This window comes from Lutra lutra, chromosome 8 (assembly GCF_902655055.1).
Source record: "Lutra lutra chromosome 8, mLutLut1.2, whole genome shotgun sequence".
Lineage (NCBI taxonomy): Eukaryota > Metazoa > Chordata > Mammalia > Carnivora > Mustelidae > Lutra > Lutra lutra.
Genome location: NC_062285.1, coordinates 122067598 through 122089787, shown reverse-complemented (window position 1 = coordinate 122089787; position 22190 = coordinate 122067598). Strand labels below are relative to the sequence as shown.

The following is a 22190-nucleotide window of genomic DNA, read 5'->3' as shown; positions in this document are numbered from 1 at the left end:
CTGACTCTGGATTTCGGCTTGTGTCATGATCTCAGGGCTCTGGAATCAAGCCCCATGTCAGGCTCTCCACCCAGCAAGGAGTTGGCTTGAGATTCTCTCTCTCCCTGCCCCTTCCCCCATTTGCACACACACGTGCATGCACTCTCTCTCGCTCTCTAAAATAAATAAATCTTGGGGCACCTGGGTGGCTCAGTGGATTAAAGCCTCTGCCTTCAGCTCGGGTCATGATCCCAGAGTCCTGGGATCGAGCCCCATATCGGGCTCTCTGCTCGGCGGGGAGCCTGCTTCCTCCTCTCTCTCTCTCTCTCTGTCTGCCTGTATCTCTGCCTAATTGTGATCTCTGTCAAATAAATAAATAAAATCTTTAAAAATAAATAAATAAATAAATAAATAAATCTTTCCCCCAAAAAATTAGATTGTTTTTAAAATTTGAGGTGATCTGGGGACTCTGAACCTGTATAAAGGCAGGAAAAGAATCAGTGCCAGGGAAGTGTTAAACAGGCTATAAGGGGGAAAAGTTTTTCCCAATTACACTCTACAAACCTCAATGCAAGGGTTATACATCCACTAACTAAACCTAGTAAAACTGCCGAGGTTTACGATTATGAATTTAAATTGGAACTCAGCTGGGTGATTTTCTCCAGCAAAGAGGAAGCAAGTAACTGTCCAGATGAAGCCATGGGGAATAAGTGAGTAACTGTCTGGATGGAGCAATGGGGACTAAGCAATTAGATTCTATCTCCTAGCAAAAAGAAGGAAGCAGAATTTACCCAAGTAAGAAGAAACTAAAGAACCAAGAGCATGTGCAAAGAAGCAACCAAATACTGGCTGATATAAACCTAGGCCTGAGCCTAAAGAAGGGGCTGATGGGAAAAACAGTGAGAATATTATAGAATCAAGGGATAAGTCGTGATAGGTCTGAAAACTGTAGTAGTGAACTTGAGCAGAATAGGTAGAGGTGGGCAAAGAACACAACAGACTGTTTAACATTAAGATTTCAAAAGTGGTATCATTTCTGGTATTGATAAGGACAAGGGTCCAGTATGTGATCAGGAAGTATATGGATAAAGGGAAGTAAAGAAAATGGTTACTGCAGATAAAGACATCAAGAAATGGAGAAGCCAGGGATGGGCTCCAAGATGGCAGAGGAGTAGGAGACCTAAATTTCCTCCGGTCCCAGGAATTCAGCTAGACAGTTATCAGACTATTCTGAACACCTGTGAACTCAACAGGAGATTGAAGAAAAGAATAGCAACAACTCTATGAACAGAAAAACTGCTACTTTCTGGAAGGTAGGACATGCAGAGAAGTCAATCTGAAGCAATATATGGAAAGATAAACTGCTGGGGAGGGAGCCTCAGTCAGCTGGCTCCCAGCAAGTGATAGAGCAGAGCACAAAATCAGAACTTTCAGAAGTCTGTTCCAGTGAGGAATGTCACTCTAGTGGCTACGCAGAGGCCGCGTGGCAGGAGGGTGGGGGGAGGCTCACTGGAATAGTGTCAGGACTCTAGGGGTCACAGAAAGACTGAGGGTACCTGAGTACGGCAGAGCTCCCAGGTATTAGAGCAGGGAAGCCGACTGCAAAGACAGAGCCAAGAAGCAGGCTCTCAGTTCAGGTTGCCATAATCCGTGATTCCTGGCACAGTCAGACCACTGCTCTTCCGGCAGGGACCCTACAAGTGGCAGACCCGAGGGAGACTCCCCTTCCTCCCCAACGAGGAGGGGCACGGGAGTGCACCACAGGAATCTGCTGGGTTTGGATACTCCAAACGGGGTCATGTGCCTCAGACAGAAACACTTGGTCATAGTCCAGGTGAGCACAGAATCCAACTAGAGACTAGGGACACAGGAGGGACTGACTGCTTTTCTCTGCAGGTGCACCGAGGAGCAGGGCCCTGAGCTCTTGGCTTCCCCAGGGCCAGAGATTGGGAGGCCGCCATTTTCATTCTCATCCCCCAAAGCTGTACGGAAAGCTTTCAGGGAATGAAAGCTACCAAAAGCAAACCCAAGCAGATTACTTAGCCTGGCCCCTGGCAAGGGTGGTGCAATTCCACCTCAGGAGAAGACATGTCAGAATTATACTTCTTTCCTTTCTCAACCAACTTCTTATCAATCCCTTCTTAAAAATCTATTTTAATTATTATTTTACAGTCATACTCTATCCCTTCATTGCATTTACCCTTACTTTTTGTATGCATATATTTTCCTTCTTTAAAATTTTGGGATGCAGATACTTCTAACAGACCAAAATACACCCAAAATCTAGTGTATGGCTTTGTTGTATTCACCTGCCTGATCATATTCTTCCCTTTTTTTTTAATGTTTCTTTCTTTTTTCAACCAACTTCTCACCTCATCAATTCCTTTTTTAAAAAATTTTTTAATTTTCATTTTTACACCTAAAATCTAGTGTGTGGCTCTATTCTATTCACCAGCCTAATCACAGTCTTCTTTTTTTTTCCCCCCTCTGCCCTCACCCCCCAACCCATTTCTTCTGATTTGTTTAGTGTATACTTTTCTGGGGTCATTTTTCTGTAGCACTTCGGTTTTTTGTTCATCTGTTCTTCTCCAGACAAAATGACAAAACAGAAAAAGTCACCTCAAAAAAAAAAAAAAAAAAAAGAGGCAATACTGATTGTCAGGGGACTAATCAACATGGACATTAGTAAGATGTTGGAACTAGAGTTCAGAATGACAATTGTAAAGATACTAGCTGGATGTAAAAAAAAAAAAAAAAAAAAAAAAGCTTAGAATATATTAGAAAATCCCTTTCTAGAGAAATAAAATCTAACCAAATCGAAATCAAAAAGGCTATTAATGAGGTGTAGTCAAAAATGGAGTCTCTAACTGACAGGATAATGACGCATAAGAGAGAATTAGTGATATAGAAGACTAAATGATAGAGAATAAAAAAGCTGAGAAAAAGAGAGATAAACTATTGAATCATGAGGGGAGAATTAAAGAGGTAAGTGATACCATAAGGCAAAACAATATTAGAATAATTGGGATCCCAGAAGAAGAAGGGGGGGGGACAAGGTATATTGGAGCAAATTACAGCAAAGAATTTCCCTAATTTGGGAAAATAAACAAACATCAAAATCCACAAGGCACAGAATCAGTAAAATCAGTAAGTCACAAAATCGTTAAAAATATGTTAACACCCTGACATCTAACAGCAAAACTTTAAAATCTCAGAGACAAAGAGAAAAGCCTGGAAGCAGCTCAGGACAAGAGGTCTCAAACCTACAATGGCAGAAATATTACACTGCCAGTAGACCTATCCACAGAGATCTGGAAGGCCAGAAAAAACTGTCGTGATATATTCAGGGTACTAAAGGAGAAAAACATGTAGCCAAGAATATTATATTGAGCTAGGCTGTCACTGAAAATAGAAGGAGAGATAAACAGCTTCCAGGACAAACAGAAACCAAAGGAATTTGCAATCGCCAAACCAGCCCTACAAGAAATACTGGAAGGGGTCCTCTAAGCAAAGAGAGAGCCTAGAAGTAACACACACCAGGAAGGAACAGAGACAATATATAGTAAGTCATCTAACAGGCAATTCAGTAGCACTAAATTCATATATTTCAATAATTACCCTGAATGTAAATGGGATAAATGCCCCAAACAAAAGACATAGGGTATCAGATTAGATTAAAAAAAACAAGACCCAACAATACGCTGTCACAAGAGACTCATTTTCAACCCAAACACACCTCGAGATTTAAAGTGAGGAGGTGGAAAAACCATTTACCATGCTAATGAACATCAAAAGAAAGCTGGGGTGACAAACTTTATATCAGACAAATTAGACTTTAAACCAAAGACTATAATAAGATGAAGGAGGACACTATATTATACTAAAGGATCTATCTAATAAGAAGATCTAATAATGGTAAATATTTATGCCACTAACATGGGAGCAGCCAACTATATAAGCCAATTAATAACAAAATCAAAGAAACACATTGACAATAATACAGTAAATAGTAGGGGACTTTAACACGCCCTCACTGAAAAGGACAGATCATCTAAGCAAAAGGCCAACAAGGAAATAAAGGCTTTAAATGACACACTGGACCAGGTGGACTTCACAGATATTTTCAGAATACCCATCCCAAAGCAACAGAATACAGATTCTTCTTTATACACATGGAACATTCTCCAGAATACATCACATCCTGGGTCACAAATCAAGTCCCAACCAGTACCAAAAGACTGGAATCATTCCCTACATATTTTCGGATCACAATGCTTTGAAACTAGAACTCAATCACATAAGCTGGAAAGAACTCAAATACATGGACACTAAAGAACATGCTACTAAAGAATGAATGGGTCAACAGGAAATTAAAGAAGAATTTTATTTTTTTTTTAAAGATTTTATTTATTTGACAGTGACCAAAAGTAGGCAGAGAGGCAGGAAGAGAGAGTAAGCAGGCTCCCTGCCAAGCAGGACCAGGGATCATGACCCAAGCCTAAGGCAGAGGCTTTAACCCACTGAGCCACCCAGGAGCCCCAAGAAGAATTTTAAAAATTAATGAAAACAAATGAAAATGAAAACACAACTGTTCAAAATCTTTGGGATGTGGCAAAGGAGGTCCAAAAGAGAAAAGTATATAACAATACAAGCCTTCCTCAAGAGAAAAGAAAGGTCTCAAATACACAACCTAACCCTACACCTAAAGGAGCTGGAGAAAGAACGGCAAAGAAAGCCTAAACACAGCAGAAGAGAAATAATAAAGATCAGAGCAGAAATCAAGGAAATAGAAACCAAAAGAACAGCAGAACAAATCAACAAAACTAGGAGCTGGTTCTTTGAAGAATTAATAAGATTGATAAACCCCTGACCAGACTTATCAAAAGGAAAAGAGAAAGGACCAAAATTAATAAAATCATGAATAAAAGAGGACAGATCACAACCAACACTAAAGAAATGCAAACAATTATAAGAACATACTATGAGCAACTATATGTCAACAAATTAGACAATCTGGAAGAAATGGATGCATTCCTAGAGACATATAAACTACCAAAACTGAATCAGGAAGAAGCGGAAAACCTGAACAGACCCATAACCAGCAACGAAATTGAAGTAGCAATCAAAGATCTCCCAATAAACAAGAGCCTAGGGCCAGATGGCTTCCCGGGGGAATTCTATCAAACATTTAAAGAATTAATACCTATTGTTCCAAAACTGTTCCAAAAAAACAGAAATGGAAGGAAAACTTCCAAACTCATTTTATGAGGCCAGCATTACCCTGATCCCAAAATGAGACAAAGACCCCATCAAAAAGGAGAATTACAGACCAATATCCCTGATGAACATGGATGCAAAAATTCTCATCAAAATACTAGCCAATAGGGGGTGCCTGGGTGGCTCAGTGGGTTAAAGCCTCTGCCTTCGGCTCAGGTCATGATCCCAGGGTCCTGGGATCGAGCCCCGCATCAGGCTCTCTGCTCAGCGGGGAGCCTGCTTCATCCTCTCTCTCTCTGCCTGCCTCTCTGCTGACTTGTAATCTCTGTCAAATAAATAAATTAAAAAAAAAAATACTAGCCAATAGGATCCAACTGTACATTAAAAGGGTTATTCACCAGACCAACTGGAATTTATTCCCGGGCTGCAAGAGTGGTCCAACATCTACAAATCAATCAATGTGATACATTAATCAAAGAAAGGACAAGAGCCATATGATCCTCTCAATAGATGCAAAAAAAGCATTTGACAAAGTACAGCATATTTTCTTGATTAAAACTCTTCACAGTGTAGGGACAAAGGGTACGTACCTCAATATCATAAAAGCCACCTATGAAAAACCCACAGCAAATATCATTCGAAACGGGGAAAAACTGAGAGCTTTCCCCCTAAGGTCAGGAACAGCGCAGGGATGTCCACTATCACCACTGCTATTCAACATAGTACTGGAAGTCCTATCTTCAGCAATCAGACAACAAAAAGAAATAAAAGGCATCCGAGGGCACCTGGGTAGCTCAGTTGGTTAAGTGACTGCCTTCCGCTTAGGTCAAATTCTGGAGTCCCAAGATCGAATCCCACATCAGGCTCCCTGCTCGGTAGGGAGTCTGCTTCTCCCTTTGACCCTCCCCCCCTTCATGCTCTCTTTCTCATTAAAAAAAAAAAAAAAAAAAAAGGCATCCGAATTAGCAAAGAAGTCAAACTCTCACTCTTTGCAGATGATAGGATACTTTATGTGGAAAACCCAAAGACTCTACTCCAAAACTGGCAGAACTCATAAAAGAATTCACTTAAGTGTCAGGATATAAAATCAATGAACAGGGGAGCCTGGGTGGCTCAGTGGTTAAGCCTCTGCCTTCGGCTCAGGTCATGATCCCAGGGTCCTGGGATCAAGCCCCGCATCGGGCTCTCTGCTCGGCAGGGAGCCTGCTCCCACCTCTCTCTCTGCCTGCCTCTCTGCCTGCTTGTGATCTCTCTCTCCCTCTGTCAAATAAATAAATAAAATCTTTAAAAATTCTTTAAAAAAAAAAAATCAATGAACAGAAATCTGTTCTGTTGCATTTCTATACACCACCAAGACAGAATAAAGAGAAATTAAGGACTCAATCCCATTTACAACTGCACTCAAAACTGTAAGATACCTAGGAATAAATCTAACCAAAGAGACAAAGAATCTGTACTCAGAAGACTACAGAATACTCATAAAGAAACTGAGGAAGACACAAAGAAATGGAAAAATGTTTCATGCTCAAGGATTGTAAAAACAAATATTGTGAAAATGTTTATGCTACCAAGAGTGATCTACACATTTAATGCAATCCCTACCAACATACCATCAACTTTTTTCACAGAAATGGAACAAATAATCCTAAAATTTATATGGAACCAGGAAAGACTTGAAAAAGCCAGAGGAATGTTGAAAAAGAAAAGCAAAGCTGGTGGCATCACAATTCCAGACTTCAAGCTCTATTACAAAGCTATAATCATCATGACAGTATGGTACTGGCACAAAAACAGATACTTAGATCAATGGAACAGAATACAGAGCTCATAAATTGACACTCAACTCTATGGTCAACTAATCTTTGACAAAGCAGGAAAGAATGTCCAATGGAAAAAAGTCTCTTCAACAAATGGTGTTGGGAAAATTGGACAGCCACATGCAAAAGAATGAAACTGGACCATTTCCTTACACCACGCACAAAAATAGACTCAAAATGGGTCAAAGACCTCAATGTGAAACAGGAATCCATCAGAATCCTGGAGGAGAACACGGGCAACAACCTCTTCAACTTCAGCCACAGCAACTTCTTCCTAGAAACATTGCCAAAGGCAAGGGAAGCAAGGGCAAAAATGAACTATTGGGACTTCATCAAGATCAAAAGCTTTTGCACAGCAAAGGAAACAGTTAACAAGACCAAAAGACAACTGACAGAATGGGAGAAGATATTTGCAAATGACATATCAGATAAAGGGCTAGTATCCAAAATCTATAAAAAACTTACCAAACTCAACACCCAAAGAACAAATAATCCAATCAAGAAATGAGCAGAAGACATGAACAGACATTTCTGCAAAGAAGACATCCAGATGGCCAACAGACACATGAGAAAGTGCTCGACATCACCTGGCATCAGGGAAATACAAATCAAAACCACAATGAGACTCTACCTCATACCAATCAGAATGGCTAAAATTAACAGGTCAGGAAATGACAGATGCTGGCGAGGATGTGGAAAAAGGGGAAACCCTCCTACACTGTTGGTGGGAATGCAAGCTGGTGCAGCCACTCTGGAAAACAGTATGGAGATTCCTCAAAAAGCTGGAAATAGAGCTATTCTATGACCCAGCAATCTCACTACTGGGTATATACCCCCAAAGAGACAAATGTAGTGATCTGAAGGGGCATGTGCACCCCAATGTATACAGCAGCAATGTCCACAATAGCCAAACTATGGACAGAGCCTAGATGTCCATCGGCAGAATAATGGATAAAGATGTGGGGTATATATATAAAATGGAATATTATGTGGTCATCAAAAAAATGAAAACTTGGGGCGCCTGGGTGGCTCAGTGCGTTAAGCCGCTGCCTTCGGCTCAGGTCATGATCTCAGGGTCCTGGGATCGAGCCCCGCATCGGGCTCTCTGCTCAGCAGGGAGCCTGCTTCCTCCTCTCTCTCTGCCTGCCTCTCTGCCTGCTTGTGATCTCTCTCTGTCAAATAAATAAATAAAATCTTTAAAAAAAAAAAAAAATGAAAACTTGCCATTTGCAATGACGTGGATGCAACTAGAGGCTATTATGCTAAGTGAAATAAGTCAATTAGAGAAAAATAATTATCATATGATCTTGCTAATATGTGGAATTTAAGAAACAAGGCAGAGGACCATGAGGGAAGAGAGAAAAAATGAAATAGGACAAAACCAGAGAGGAAGACAAGCTATAAGAGACTCTTAAGCTCAAGAAACAGAGGGTTGCTGGAGTGTAGGCGACTGGGAGGGTTGCAGTGACTGGGCTATGGACACTGGGGAAGGTATATGCTATGGTGAGCTCTGTGAATTGTGTAAGACTGCTGAATCACATACCTGTACCCCTGAAACAAATTATACACTATATGTTAATTTAAAAAAAGAAAGAAACTGGGAGGCCAAGGTTTTGGATGACTCATCCATATAAATATGAATATCTTACTATGAGTGTCGACAGGAGAAGAACTTAAATTTATAACTACAAACTTCAATGATCAATGAATGAGAGCAATACCATTAACTGGGAAAGATCAGAGAAATCAATCGCAAAGGACAGACTTTAGCTGGAGAAAGGAGTATTAATGGTCTAGATGAGGCAAGAGAAAAGCAAGGACAACATCTACCCATTTCCTGGTCCTGAAATATGTGAGATGTAAAGGAAAAAAAGTTGCCACACCCTGGAGAACAACTACAGAGAACATGGTAGCCTCTAGGAATTGTCCAATTTCAGATAAGGAAAGGAGATAAATGATGCAAGAACAGACTGATAAGATAGGGGAGTTCCCTGATCACAGAGGAGAAAATCTAGGTAAGACAGAAAAGCTTGGGAATGAGAGGAGGAAACCTAGATCAGAATCGACAATGTACTGAACACAAACTGCATGAGAATCTAAAAAATAACAAATTACCAGAAAACAGAGAACTCCGCAGGAACTAAGGTAAAGATAGTGCTATGAAGCATGGTTTGATTACCACTGAAAGCTTCTAAAAGCTCCATTAGACTTCCTTCTGTGTAAGTCAACATTTATGAAATAGTAAATCCCTGAGGTTTCCCTTAGTGTAATACCTGTGCTGTGTGTGCGCAGAGGTTTGTAAATGCACCAGAAAAAAAGCTTGGAGGGGCGCCTGGGTGGCTCAGTCATTAAGCGTCTGCCTTCGGCTCAGGTCATGATCCCAGGGTTCTGGGATCGAGCCCCACATCAGGCTCCTTGCTCTGTGGGAGGCCTGGTTCTCCCTCTCCCACTCCCCCTGTTTGTTTCCTCTCTCGGTGTGTCTCTGTCAGATAAATAAATAAAATCTTAAAAAAAAAAAAAAAAACTTGGAAAAACTTCTCTAAACTGTTAACCATGATTATATCTGCTGAAGGATTTAGAATTTAGGAAAAAAGGAAGAAAGGCAGGTGCAAAGAATTTTTACTTCTTTCTAAATGAAAATATTACATTTTGTATAATTTTTCAAGATTTTATTTTTAAGTAATCTCTACACCCAATGTGGGGCTTGAACTTACAACCCCAAGTTCAAGAGTTGCATGGTCTACAGACTGAGCCTGCAAGGCTCCACTACTTTTGTGATATTTAAAACAAATTTTAAACTACCTGTTGCTCCTAAAGTTTTGGGTTTTTTTAACATGTCTATTCTATTTAAAATTTCTTAAAAATCAGGGCACATGGGTGGCTCAGTTGGTTAAGTGTCCAACTCGTGATCTCAGCTCAGGTCTTGATCTCAGAGTCATGAGTTAAAGCCCTACATTGGGCTCCATGCTGGGCGTGGAGATAGACAGACATATACAGACAGACAGAGATCTTGCAAATCATCCCAGAGTTAAAGACAAGGGAAAGAAAGAACCTGATGTACCAAACTAGTAAATTCTTCAGATTTAAATTTATGTACCGGGGCGCCTGGAAGGCTCAGTGGGTTAAGCCGCTGCTTTCGGCTCGGGTCATGATCTCAGGGCCCTGGGATCGAGCCCCGCATCGGGCTCTCTGCTCAGCGGGGAGCCTGCTTCCTCCTCTCTCTCTACCTGCCTCTCTGCCTGCTTGTGATCTCTCTCTGTCAAATAAATAAATAAAATCTTTAAAAAATAAATAAATAAATAAATAAATTTATGTACCTATTACCTAGACCAAAGGTCTTTCTCTTCTAAAAACAAATACCATATGATTTCACTTAAATGTAGAATCTAAAAAACATATAAGCCAAAAAAAAAAAAAGGCAGAAACAGACTCATAAATACAGAGAACAAACTGACAGTCGCTAGAATGGGGGGAATGGGGGGGAAGGGGCAAAATGGGCAATGGGGAGTGGGAAGTACAGACTTCTGGTTATGGAATGAGTAAGTCCAAATGAAAGGTACAACATAGGGAACATAGAAAATGGTATTATAATTGTACTGTATGGTAACAGATGCTAGCTATAGTTGTGGTGTGTACAGCGTAACACAGTAGAGTTCTCAAATCACTTTGTTGTATACCTGAAACTAATGTAACATTGTGTGTCAACTATAAGTCAACTAAAAACAAAATTTAAAAAAAAAAAAAGCACAGTATGTTCAAAAGCAAAAAAAAAAAAAAAAAAAAAAAAAAACTATTTTTCTCCTAAATTTAAAACTAAAAAATTAGGGCATTAGAAACCTATGCAAGGGGTGCCTGGCTGGCTTCGTCAGTAGAGCATGTGACTCTTGATCTCAGTGTCATGAGTTCAAGCCCCACTTTGGGGAAGAGTTTACTTTAAAAAAAAAGGGGGAGCACCTGGGTGGCTCAGTGGATTAAAGCCTCTGCCTTCGGCTCACGTCATGATCCCAGGGTCCTGGGATCAAACCCCGCATCGGGTTCTCTGCTCAGTGGGGAGCCTGCTTCCCCCCCCCTCTGCCTGCCTCTCTGCCTACTTGTGATCTCTGTCAGATAAATAAATAAAATCTTTAAAAAAAAAAAAGGAAGAAAAGAAAACTATGCAAGAAAAATAAAACACTGCTAGCTATACAAAGAAAGATAGAGACCAAATGACCAACTGATTTGCAAATCTCCTACTGTCACAATATGATAGTTAAATGCTTAAGTATTAATTCCACATTTCAGAAAGAATGTAAACATCTTGACTATGGGCACAAGAGGGAGCAATTTAGCCTTGAATGAGGCTTATACCTGTAATTCATTCAAAGAAACTTATTCACAGAAAAACTGGCTTTAATCAGAGAAAAATTAACCCCATCTCAATTTCACATGTGACTTTTCCTAGTAGTAATTAAAAATCTAACAGCATCTGGGGCACCTGGGTGGCTAAGTCACTTAAGTGTCTGCCTTTGGCTCAGGTCATGATCCCAGGGTCCTGGGATCGGGCCCCACATCTCTTTAAAAAAAAAAAAAAAAAAAAAAAATGCAAAGTATCTACTCTTGAACTAGTAGATACATTAAAGCAGACTCCAAAAACATTAATGAACTAAATGTGAATGGTAAGGACTACTTAAGCAAAGTTCAAGATGCACAAATTAGAAGACACAAAAATTTGTTAATTTAACTATATCGGAATTAAAACTTGTTAAAGACATTCAGGATAAAGTTAACACAGATAAATAAAAATATTTATATAGTCTAAAACCAACAAGGCCTAATATCTAGAATATAAAAGAAACTCCAAGAAAGCAATGAAAAAAAGATAGAAATCTCAATGGAAAAACAGACAAATGATACAAACAAAACTTATTAAAAAAGGAAATTCTAAAAGCTAAAAAGCTTATGAAGAAATAGTCAAACTCAAGTTAACAGAGAAATGCAAATTTTTTGGCCTGGCAAAAATTATAAAGCTAGATGATACCTAGTGTCAATAAGGAAATAAGGACATAGGAGGCCTCATACTCTATTGGTGGGAATGTACAGACTGGAGAGCAATCAAATTTGATATTAGCATTTCCTACAATTTAGTGATTCTGCTCCTAGATACATAAACTCAAAAAATTCTCACTTCTGTAAAAGTTCAACCCCGCTTTGCTAGGACAGCAAAGAGCTGGAGACAATCTATGTACCTATTAGCTAGGGGAATGAATAATAAAACGTGCTGGATGCATCCCACATAAGGCAGCAATCAGGTGTAACAAGTAAGATATACAGCCAGGAAGGATAAATCTTAAAAAGAGCATCAAGAGGGGCGCCTGGATGGCTCAGTGGGTTGAGCCGTTGCCTTCGTCTCAGGTCATGATCCCAGGGTCCTGGGATCGAGTCCCGCATCGGGCTCTCTGCTCGGCGGGGAGCCTGCTTCCCTCTCTCTCTCTCTCTCTGCCTGCCTGCCTCTCTGTCTACTTGTGATCTCTGTCAAATAAATAAATAAAATCTTAAAAAAAAAAAAAAAAAGAGCATCAAAAGAGACAGGAAATAGAATAAAATAATTAACACTATAACATTTATGCATATTTATAGTATCTGCCTACAAACAACAAACATTTTTACAAGAAAACATATAATACACATGCACTTACAAGAACATACATTAAATATACTGGAAGGGGGTGCCTGTGTGCCTCAGTTGGTTAAGCGTCTGCCTTCACCTTGGGTCATGATCCCAGGGTCTTGGAACCAAGTCCTGCATTGGGCTCCCTAGTCAGCGGAGAGCCTGTTTCTCTCTCTCCCTCTGCTGCTCCCCTTGCTTGTGCTCTCTCTATCAAATAAATAAATAAAATCTTTAAAAATAAATTAAAAAACAAAAAATTGGAAGGAGCAACTATGGGGAGGTGTGATATTATGATCATTATATTTGGTCATTACTGTTCTTGGCACACAGATATAAAACCCTTATAATTTCTTAAATAAGAGCCATAGGGGCACCTTTTATATTTAGTTTTGTTCCCAGTTCCTGAAGTAGTTCTGGAGCTATAAAAGTGAAACTATTCATGTAACAAGCCCCTTCCAACCACATCTGAGCTTGTTAATGAAGTTATTTTTGGAAAGACTTGTTATAAGCTAAGGATGGGGACCATTGCCAGGTTGGAACTTTCAGCACCACACCCCAGATCTCTCAGACCTCTGCGGAGGGAAGAGAGGATAGAGACTGAACTCAATCACCAATGGCCAATGATTTAATCAGTTGTGTCTTTGTAATGAAGCCTCCCAAAACCAGGAAACAGCCTCCAGACCGAAAGTGTGGAGAGAATGGTACACTAGAGAGGGCATGGAAGCTCTGCACCCTTTCCCATTTACTTTGCTTTCTGCATCTCTTCCATCTGGCTGTTCCTGAGGTATAGCCTTTTATAATATACCAGTAATGTCATAAGTGAAATGCTTTCCTGAGAAAGCTGTTCTAGCAAATCAATCAAATCCAAGGAAAGGGAATCTCCAATCTATAGCCATTTGGTCAGATGCACATGTAACAACCTGAACTTGCTTGGGCACCTGGGTGGGTTAAGCCTCTGCCTTCAGCTCAGGTCATGATCTCAGGATCCTGGGATTGAGCCCCACATCGGGCTCTCTGCGCAGCAGGGAGCCTGCTTCCCCCCTCTCTCTGCCTGCCTCTCTGCCTACTTGTGATCTCTCTCTCTCTCCCCGTCAAATAAATTAATTTTTTTAAAAAACCAACCTGGACTTGTGATTGGTTATCTGAAGGGGAGGGGGGGCAGGAAGGCCCTTAACCTGTGGGCTCTGTCACTATCTCCATGCACATAGTGTCAGAATTGAATTAAATTATAGGACACCCAGCCAGTCTTGAAGTTATTGGATGTGTGGAAAACCTACACATCTACTATCAGAAATGAAGTAGTGCTGTAGTTGTATAGAGTAGACACAATGGAAAAGTGAGTTTTTCCTTAGAAGAAGGAAAGGAAAATGAGGATGGAAAGTTTTTAAAAGGAAATAAACACAGGAAGAAGCTAAGGCTTATATAGACCCAATACCATACTGGGTGTGAACTAAGGAATGATTAACTCAATGCTCCATACATAAGATCTCACAGAAGTATATGAGAGATATTAAGTGCACTATGTACTGGACAACTGCTAGTATCTCTGATACCTTCTCAAAACAAAGTGGTTAAAAATCTATTCTGAGGGGCGCCTGAGTGGCTCAGTGGGTTAAGCCTCTGCCTTCAGCTCAGGTCATGGTCTCAAGGTCCTGGGATCAAGCCCCACATCAGGCTCTCTGCTTGGCAGAGAGACTGCTTCCCCCTCTCTCTCTGCCTGCCTCTCTGCCTACTTGTGATCTCTCTCTGTCAAATAAATAAAAACTATTCTGAGACCACAATTTATATAATATGACTCCTGGGGAATTATTCCATAAGTTGTTGGTCATTTTAACCCCCAAAACTGAAAACTCACCCCAATAATCTAAAGTTATTTAAACTGACTGAGGGGCACACTTTTAATCTTTAAATTAGTATGCTACAATTTTTAAAAGGAAATTCATTATACTAAAAGGAAAATCCATTTTTTCACACTAAAAGAACTTAATCCAGTCTTTATCCTGAAACACCCTTGGTGATCAACTTTGCAGTAGAATAAATGAGTGAGTGAGTGAATGAGTAAGTATTCAAATAAATCCTTAGCCCTAAGACTTGCATGACTTGCACAAAATCTAACGACAAAGGGGAAAAAACAAGGAATTGGGCATATTTCTGACCAAAGTATGATCAACAGCGCTAAGGGCTGTGAAGTACAAACTAAAGCCCAGGTGAGTACGACAGATGTGCCCTAACCTCCATCCTTCTAAACCTCTTAGAGGCTTATGATTTATTCCAACATTTTGTCATCTCATCATAAACTCTCTTAACTGCCTGCTCTATATTGTAAAGAAAAAAGTTATTAACAACTAGAAGTCAGGACCAATCTTTAAATACCCCTTGAAGTCACTAATGAATAGAAGCAACCAAAGATTGAGGGAGGCGTGTAATTATTCCCAGTGAATACCCTGGGAACCCAACAGATTCACTAAGGTCAGCAGTACACCTGCCAGATGTCCTAAATGCTCTTCTGCACAGTATGCCCTTCTCTATTCCAGTAACTACCCAATACCTTCCCACTTTCCCTACTCTCCCATCCCTACCTAGTCCACCTGGCAAACTTCTATCTTTCCTCCAAACTCCAGTTAAAATGTCATGTCATTCAGGAAGCCTGTCCTGTCCATCCTCTTCCCCATGAGAGAGAATTTTTTTTCCTTCCTTTGCTATAATTGTACCACATACTTGTTTCTACTGTTCAATTTATCACATATAATTTGTTTACATATTTGTCTCTCCTTTTTTTTTTTTAAATGAAGCATGCCCTTTCCAGGGAGTTTTTTGTCGTTTTACTTTTTTTTAATTTTATTCATTTGTCAGAGAGAGAGAGAGAACAAGCACAAGCAGAGGTAGGAGCAGAGGGAAAAGCAGGCTCCATGCTGAGCAAGAGCCTGCTATGAGACTCGATCCCAGGATCCTAGGATTATGACCTGAGCTAAAGGCAGATGCTTAACTGACTGAGTCACCCAGGTGCCACCTGTATCCCCTACTTGACTGTGAACAAATTTCTTAGATGCACAGACTGGGCCTTCTTTTTTTGCCAAGCTCCACAATAGTCTCTCAAACATTTACTGAATACATGAATGCCTGAAGCAGAAAAAGAGTCATTAGATGTCGAATGAATCTATAAGCCTATCAGCTGGAGCACCTGGCTGGCTCAATCCGTAGAGCATGGGACTCTTGATCTTGGGGTTGTCAGTTTGAGCCCTATACTGAGTGTAGAGATTACTTAATAAATAAATAAACAAATGCCTATCCTCAAAAACCCGTCGGTTGCTATAGTCAACTCCTATTTTCTTCTTTTTCTTGGTGATTACACATAAGATAGACAAGTTACTAAAGATTTTTATTTTTAAAGAAAAGCAACTGAAAAAACTAATTACAGAAATGGAATTAATATTTTAATACAAGATGCCAAATACATGGGAGAATCACTCACTAGGAGAATCATTAATGGAACTGGGTTTCCAAAAACCTTTCTCTACAGCACTCAACTAACTGGAGAGTGTTAAGTCCAGTGCTTCCTAAAAGGAAGGAATATAAGCTAGATAACCTTTGAAGATCCTTTTTCAACTCTACAATACCCTCCAATTACTAAGATACAAGGGAACTAGCTTCAACCCAGTGATAATAAGTACCATCTGATAATATATGAATTTATTAGCCTGGTTAGCCAAGCCTCCTTGTGACAGGTACAAAATAAATTCCAAATTTAATCATGCCTGGGGTAGGCAGATTAACAGCCCCTGGAAGATGTTCACATCCTAATCCACAGAACTTGTAATTATGTCACCTTACATGACAAAAAGGACTTTGCAGATGCAATTAAATTAAGGATTTGGGGATGAGATTATCCTGGATCATCCAAGGGATCCTAGAAGAGAGAGGCAAAAGGTGAGAGTCAGAGAAAGAGATTTGATGACAAAAGCAAAGATCAGAAAGAGAGAAAAAGATCTGAAGACACTATTATGTACCACCAGCTTGAAAATGGAAGAAGGAACCATAAGTCCAGGAATGCAGGCACCTCTAGAAGCTGGAGAACACTAGGAAAAGGATTTTCCCCAGAGCCTCCAAAAGAACTCAGCCCTGCTGACACCCTGACTTTAGCCCAGTAAGAACTACTTCGGACTTCTGACTTTCAGAACTGTCCAGTAATAAATTCATGTTGTTTTATGCCCCTAAATTTTTGGCAATTTATTACAGCAGCAATAGGAAACTAGTATCATGCCTAAAGAATATCTCTTTAGACACCAACACATGGTAATCAAACTTACCATCTAAGAAAAAATGATCTCGAACAGATTCTGCAGCTAAAACGGATTTCCCACAACCTGCCATTCCATATATGACAACCCATCCTGGTTCACCATTCAGTTTGAGCAGGTTCTGCTGAATTGCATTCACCAGCTTCTTCCTGGTAACAAAAACAACCGGCCTCTGTGGCACTCCACCTTCACACAGGACTGTCTTTACTGAAATCCAAAACAAAACCAGTATGAACGAATAGAACTCTGAAATGGTTACTCAAGTTATACCATAAAACCAAAAGAAAGCAAGGTTGAGCCTTTACCCCCAAAACTCCCAAGAGAAGAAAACATGGCTAGCATACTAACCTTAACATTCTTATTTAGCAGAACAAAAACATATATTTTTCAAGATGACTGACAATGCAAAGCTCCATCTATATCTGCCCTTACACAACCTATTCCTCTCTGACTCTCCAATCTCTTTTTCTCATATTGAAGACTAGAAGGGACGGTGTAAAGGAAATGTGGAATTTCTTTCAAGAACACAGATTTCTAAAGATTCTTATTCTTTCCTATGCATGAACTCAATACACACAGAATTGGAGAAGAGCTTAAAGGCCTAAAAACTGTCTTTTTAATATCTAAAAATGCCCAGTAGACAGCTCACTGGGCCAGAAGAAAAATGTGTGAGTTAACATAGGTGCAAATAAAATCCAGAATTGGAAAACAGAACTATAATTTTCTTCACATGCATTTTCAGTGAACTAATCATAATGTGTCTCTTCAACAGACTTCATTTACAGTAAGACAAACCACAGCAATGTAGCCACTGTGATAGTAAGGTAATAGAAGATATCACGGATACAAACCATATGAAGTTATTCCACCAACTGAATCTTTGCCACCACTGGAAGAAGAGATGACAGGAATGCCACTTTGGAGAAGGGCAGCAAGATCTTTATACCCTTCATGTATTAGAGCATTGTAGAATGATATGTAGGAATAATTATCTTTTTTAAGTATCATTTTAATTAACAGAGCTGCTCGCTGCTGTTGAGTGGGCTAAAAAAATAAATAAATAAGTAGTTTAGCATACTACAAAGAATATATTGGTAACATAAACTAGTGGAGAACAGTGCAAGTTCTGAAATAAATGTAAGAAAATATTTTAAACTCAAATAATTATACATTTTAAAATAAAAATTAGAAAGAAAAAAATTTTATAGCACAGACTTCCACAGAGGGCTTTACCTCATTTTTAACTTTTTCCTCCTCCAATACTGTTAAAACTCCATCATTAATCATACGATCCATGATGTAGGACGTTTTGATGTCCTTTTCCAGGGCTTCTCTATGTTGAAGCAAACAGTTTCGAGCTTTTGCGTCCATCCTCCCTCAAATTTTTTGCTGACCTGTCAACCATGAGCTATGGGCAAAATATCACAATATTTGTCAGGGCAATAAAGATATGAAAAGATGTATAACCTCACTGGTAATCAAGAGATAAAGAAAATAAGACCTTTTTGCAAAGATTTTTAGAAACGGATAAAACCCCAGGCTTTCAAAGGTGTGAGAAAATGAGTATTCATGTGCCCTGCTTGAAAAGAGTACAAAATGGATGCAACTTTTCTGGAAAGCAATATGATAAGATATAAAACCATTTCAAGTGAGTATTCTCTCTAACCCAGAAATCCCACTTCTAGAAATTTACCTCAACGAGACATTCACATATGTATGCAAAAATATCCACAGAAAGAGTTAACAGGGGTCCCTCGGTGGCTCAGTCAGTACGGCATGTGACTCTTGATCTTGGAGTGTAAGTTCAAACCCCACACTGGGCCTGGAGCCTACTTTAACAAACAAACAAACAAAAAAAGAGTTAACAGATAATGTTTAGGTGAGGGGAAAAAAAGATGAAAACAAAACAAAAATTAAAAAAACAAACAAACATGAAAACAACCTAAATGCCCACCTTTCTGAATATGGATTAAAAAAATTAGAGTATGCGGGCACCTGGGTGGCTCAGAGGGTTAAAGCCTCTGCCTTCAGCTCAGGTCATGATCCCAGGGTCCTGGGATCGAGCCCCGCATCGGGCTCTCTGCTCAGAAGGGAGCCTGCTTCCTCCTCTCTCTCTGCCTGCTTCTCTGCCTACTTGTGATCTCTATCTGTCCAATAAATAAATAAAATCTTAAAAAAAAAAAAATTAGAGTATGTATATAAAATAGAGTATTATACAGCCATTTAAAATAAGACCCTTCTCCATGTACTGACATGGAAAGATGTTCACTACACACTGCTAATTAAAAAAAATCAGAAATATGATTCCATATACAGCACAAAATATGTATTAGTATCATATAAATACATAGGGAGATGTTAGGAAGTCTACTCAACATAATATACTTGGGGTTACTTCTAAGTAGCAAGATTTGGGGGTTCCTATACCGTTTCTATAGTCTTAATTTTTTTCAATATACATTTCATTTTTATAATATTTTTTAAAGATTTTTATTTATTTACTTGAGAGAGAGCATGAGGGGAGAGGGTCAGAAGGAGGAGCAGCAGACTCCCCACTGAGCAGGGAGCCTGATGCAGGACTCGATCCCAGGACTCCAGGACTATAACCCAAGCCAAGGCAATTGCCCAACCAACAGGGCCACCCAGGTGCCCACTTTTTTTATAATTTGTAAATTGCTCTTATGTCTTAAAATGCACAACCTTCTTTAGGTAACTAAAAACACTTTTATATCTTCTTTTTAAGATTTTTATAAATAACAATCATACTGAAATCCTAATGTTCAGAAACTTATCTTTATCCAATATAAGACTAAACAGAGCATTGTTCTCACTCAAGGTGAGTGTAAGCTCTAGGTCTTCATCTGTAAACACATCTCTCACATGCTTACTCCATTAATGTTTCAGCTGAGCTGCTAAGTATGAAAAAGCAGCAGAAAATACTCACTGATGTCATTCCTCAGATTAAGAGGATACAAAGAGAGGCACCTGGGGGCTCAGAGTCAGCTGAGCGTCTGACTTTTTTTTTTTAAGATTTTATTTATTTATTTGACAGAGAGAGAGATAACAAGTAGGCAGAGAGGCAGGCAGAGAGAGAGGGGGAAGCAGGCTCCGCGCTGAGCAGAGAGCCCGATATGCGGCTCTATCCCAGGACCATGACATCATGACCTGAGCTGAGGCAGAGCTTAACCTACTGAGCCACCCAAGCGCCCCTGAGCATATGACTCTTGATTTTGACTCAGGTCATGATCTCAGGGTCGTTAGATTGATGGAGCCCTGCATCAGGCGCCATGCTGAGCATGGAACCTGTATAAGATTCTCTCTCTCTCCCTTGGGGCACCTGGGTAACGAAGTCCATTAAGTAACCACCTCAGGTCCTGAGATGTGAGATCCAGTCCCAGGTCTGGCTCCACACTTGGGGAGTTTGTTTCTTAAGTTTCTCTCTCCTTCAGTTCTTCCCCCGACATGAAGTATTTATCCTTCTCTCTCGTTCTGTCTCAAATAAATAAATAAATCTTAAAAAAAAAAAAAAAATTCTCCCTCTCCCTCTGCCTCCCTCCCACTGCTGATGCTCTTTAAAAAATAAATTAAAAAAAAATAAAAATAATATTCTTTACAGCATGATACTCTAAGAAGTTTCTACCAGCTTTATTTCAAATACAATGCAAATTTTTCCATGGGTATAAAACCCAATCCGAATTTTTGCAGGTTTTTAAAAACATTAACAGAACTCTACCCAATGTAGTCAGTGTCTAAACGTGTTCAGTAATTTATTCATTCAATAAACATTTGAGCCCCTCCTCTGTGCCAGGCCCTGAAGTCTACAGAGAAGATTAAATCATACCCCTGAAGGAATTCATAATCTAGTGGGAGAGAAAAACTTGAAGAGATAATTAGAATGTGATGTCCTAAGTGCAAAAATATAGGTAAGCACAAATAATTTAGAGTGTACAAAAGAAGAGGGATAATCATTAAGTTTCAACAATGACTATATACTTGTGGCACTTGCAAACATGGGAAAATATAGCACTTGTCTATACTTGTCAAAGTTCACCAAATGCCCAGTACTAGCATGAAACTGAAGGATAAAAGAAAAAGTTATGATCAGACTCAAGGCTACGGTATTTTTCAAACGTTACTAACGTTTTATGACCTCAACTGAAACAAAACATTCCTTAATCATTAGTTAATTTTTTAGGGTGTATCAAATTGCTAAACAGACACCTCTGACAACCTGAAACTAATTTCCAACTTTCCCCAGCCCTATTAAAACTAAATATGTACGTTTTAAATACGTTTTTAAACTCTGAACAAATCCTAATATTACGAACAAATTCTCAGCGTCCCACCTCCTGTAACCACATCAAAATATAAACTCAAACTCTTCAAAGATATGATATAGAGAGTAAAGAGAATTTCATCCAGGAAAACCGTAACAGTTGGCCGCTTCCTCTTTCTGCAGTTTCTCTTCCTGGTACAGGAGCAGTATGGTTATCAACTATTCCCTGTCCCAGAATTCTGAGTCCCTGAAAAAGGCTACTGAACCTCCAGAGAACCCAGCTCCGGCAGAAAAGCGAGGCGCAAACTTACCCAAACCTGTGCACAATGGTCTTATTGGGAAAGAGCCCTGCAAGGACAGACTGGGAAGTCCAGGTGGGGGTGGGGACGCAGCTAGGGAGATAAGCAATGGGGGCTTCCTAAAGAGAACGCAGGGATTGGCGCGCGGCCCCGGGACAAGTGCGGGCCTCCCAGGTGCCCTTCCAGAGCCTCCTCAGTCCCGGGCGCCTCAAGACCCCCGGAAACCTCTGACCCGCGGAGAGGTAGACGTCACCCCCACTGACCGACCACACAGTCCCGGGCCGCCTAGGTGACGCCGGGTCTGAGGCCCGCCCTTCGTGGACCCCACCCCAGACACAAAGGGAGGAGGGCCACTCGAGCTGTCTGTCGCTCTTTCCTTCAGCGGCAGCTGCACCCCGGCCGGAGTCCGGCGCCACTCCGCCTCGACTTCAGGTCCTCGCACGTCGCTGACGACCCAGACTTCTCACCTTCGGCTCCCTCGCCCCTTCAGTCCAGGAATAAAAGAACCAGCGTCCACTGGAAACCTCCTCCTCTCCGCCCTAGAACCGCGGAGCAGTCAAAACGCACCGGGCCCGCCTAGCCCGGACAGCGCGCGCCCGCGCACGCAAATATACACACCCGGAGCCGCCGAGAAGCGGCCGCCGCCGCGCGCGCTCC

The 22190-nt window shown here is 40.3% G+C and overlaps 1 protein-coding gene across 5 annotated transcripts in view; it reads right to left on the bottom strand.

Moving 5' to 3' along the window:
- APAF1 (apoptotic peptidase activating factor 1) overlaps positions 1-22178 on the bottom strand; it is a 90670-nt gene extending 68492 nt beyond the window's left edge. Inside the window, exons 1-5 of one of the 5 annotated variants that reach the window (XM_047740088.1) lie at positions 22152-22178; positions 18652-18787; positions 18192-18366; positions 17810-18002; positions 16968-17165 (exon numbers count right to left, since the gene is read on the bottom strand). In XM_047740088.1, coding sequence (XP_047596044.1) covers positions 16968-17165; positions 17810-18002; positions 18192-18329 — 529 coding nt within the window. In that variant the 5' untranslated portion in view covers positions 18330-18366; positions 18652-18787; positions 22152-22178. The other 4 variants (XM_047740085.1, XM_047740084.1, XM_047740086.1 and 1 more) reach the window with 4 other exon arrangements.
- Between the last annotated feature and the right edge of the window lie 12 nt (positions 22179-22190).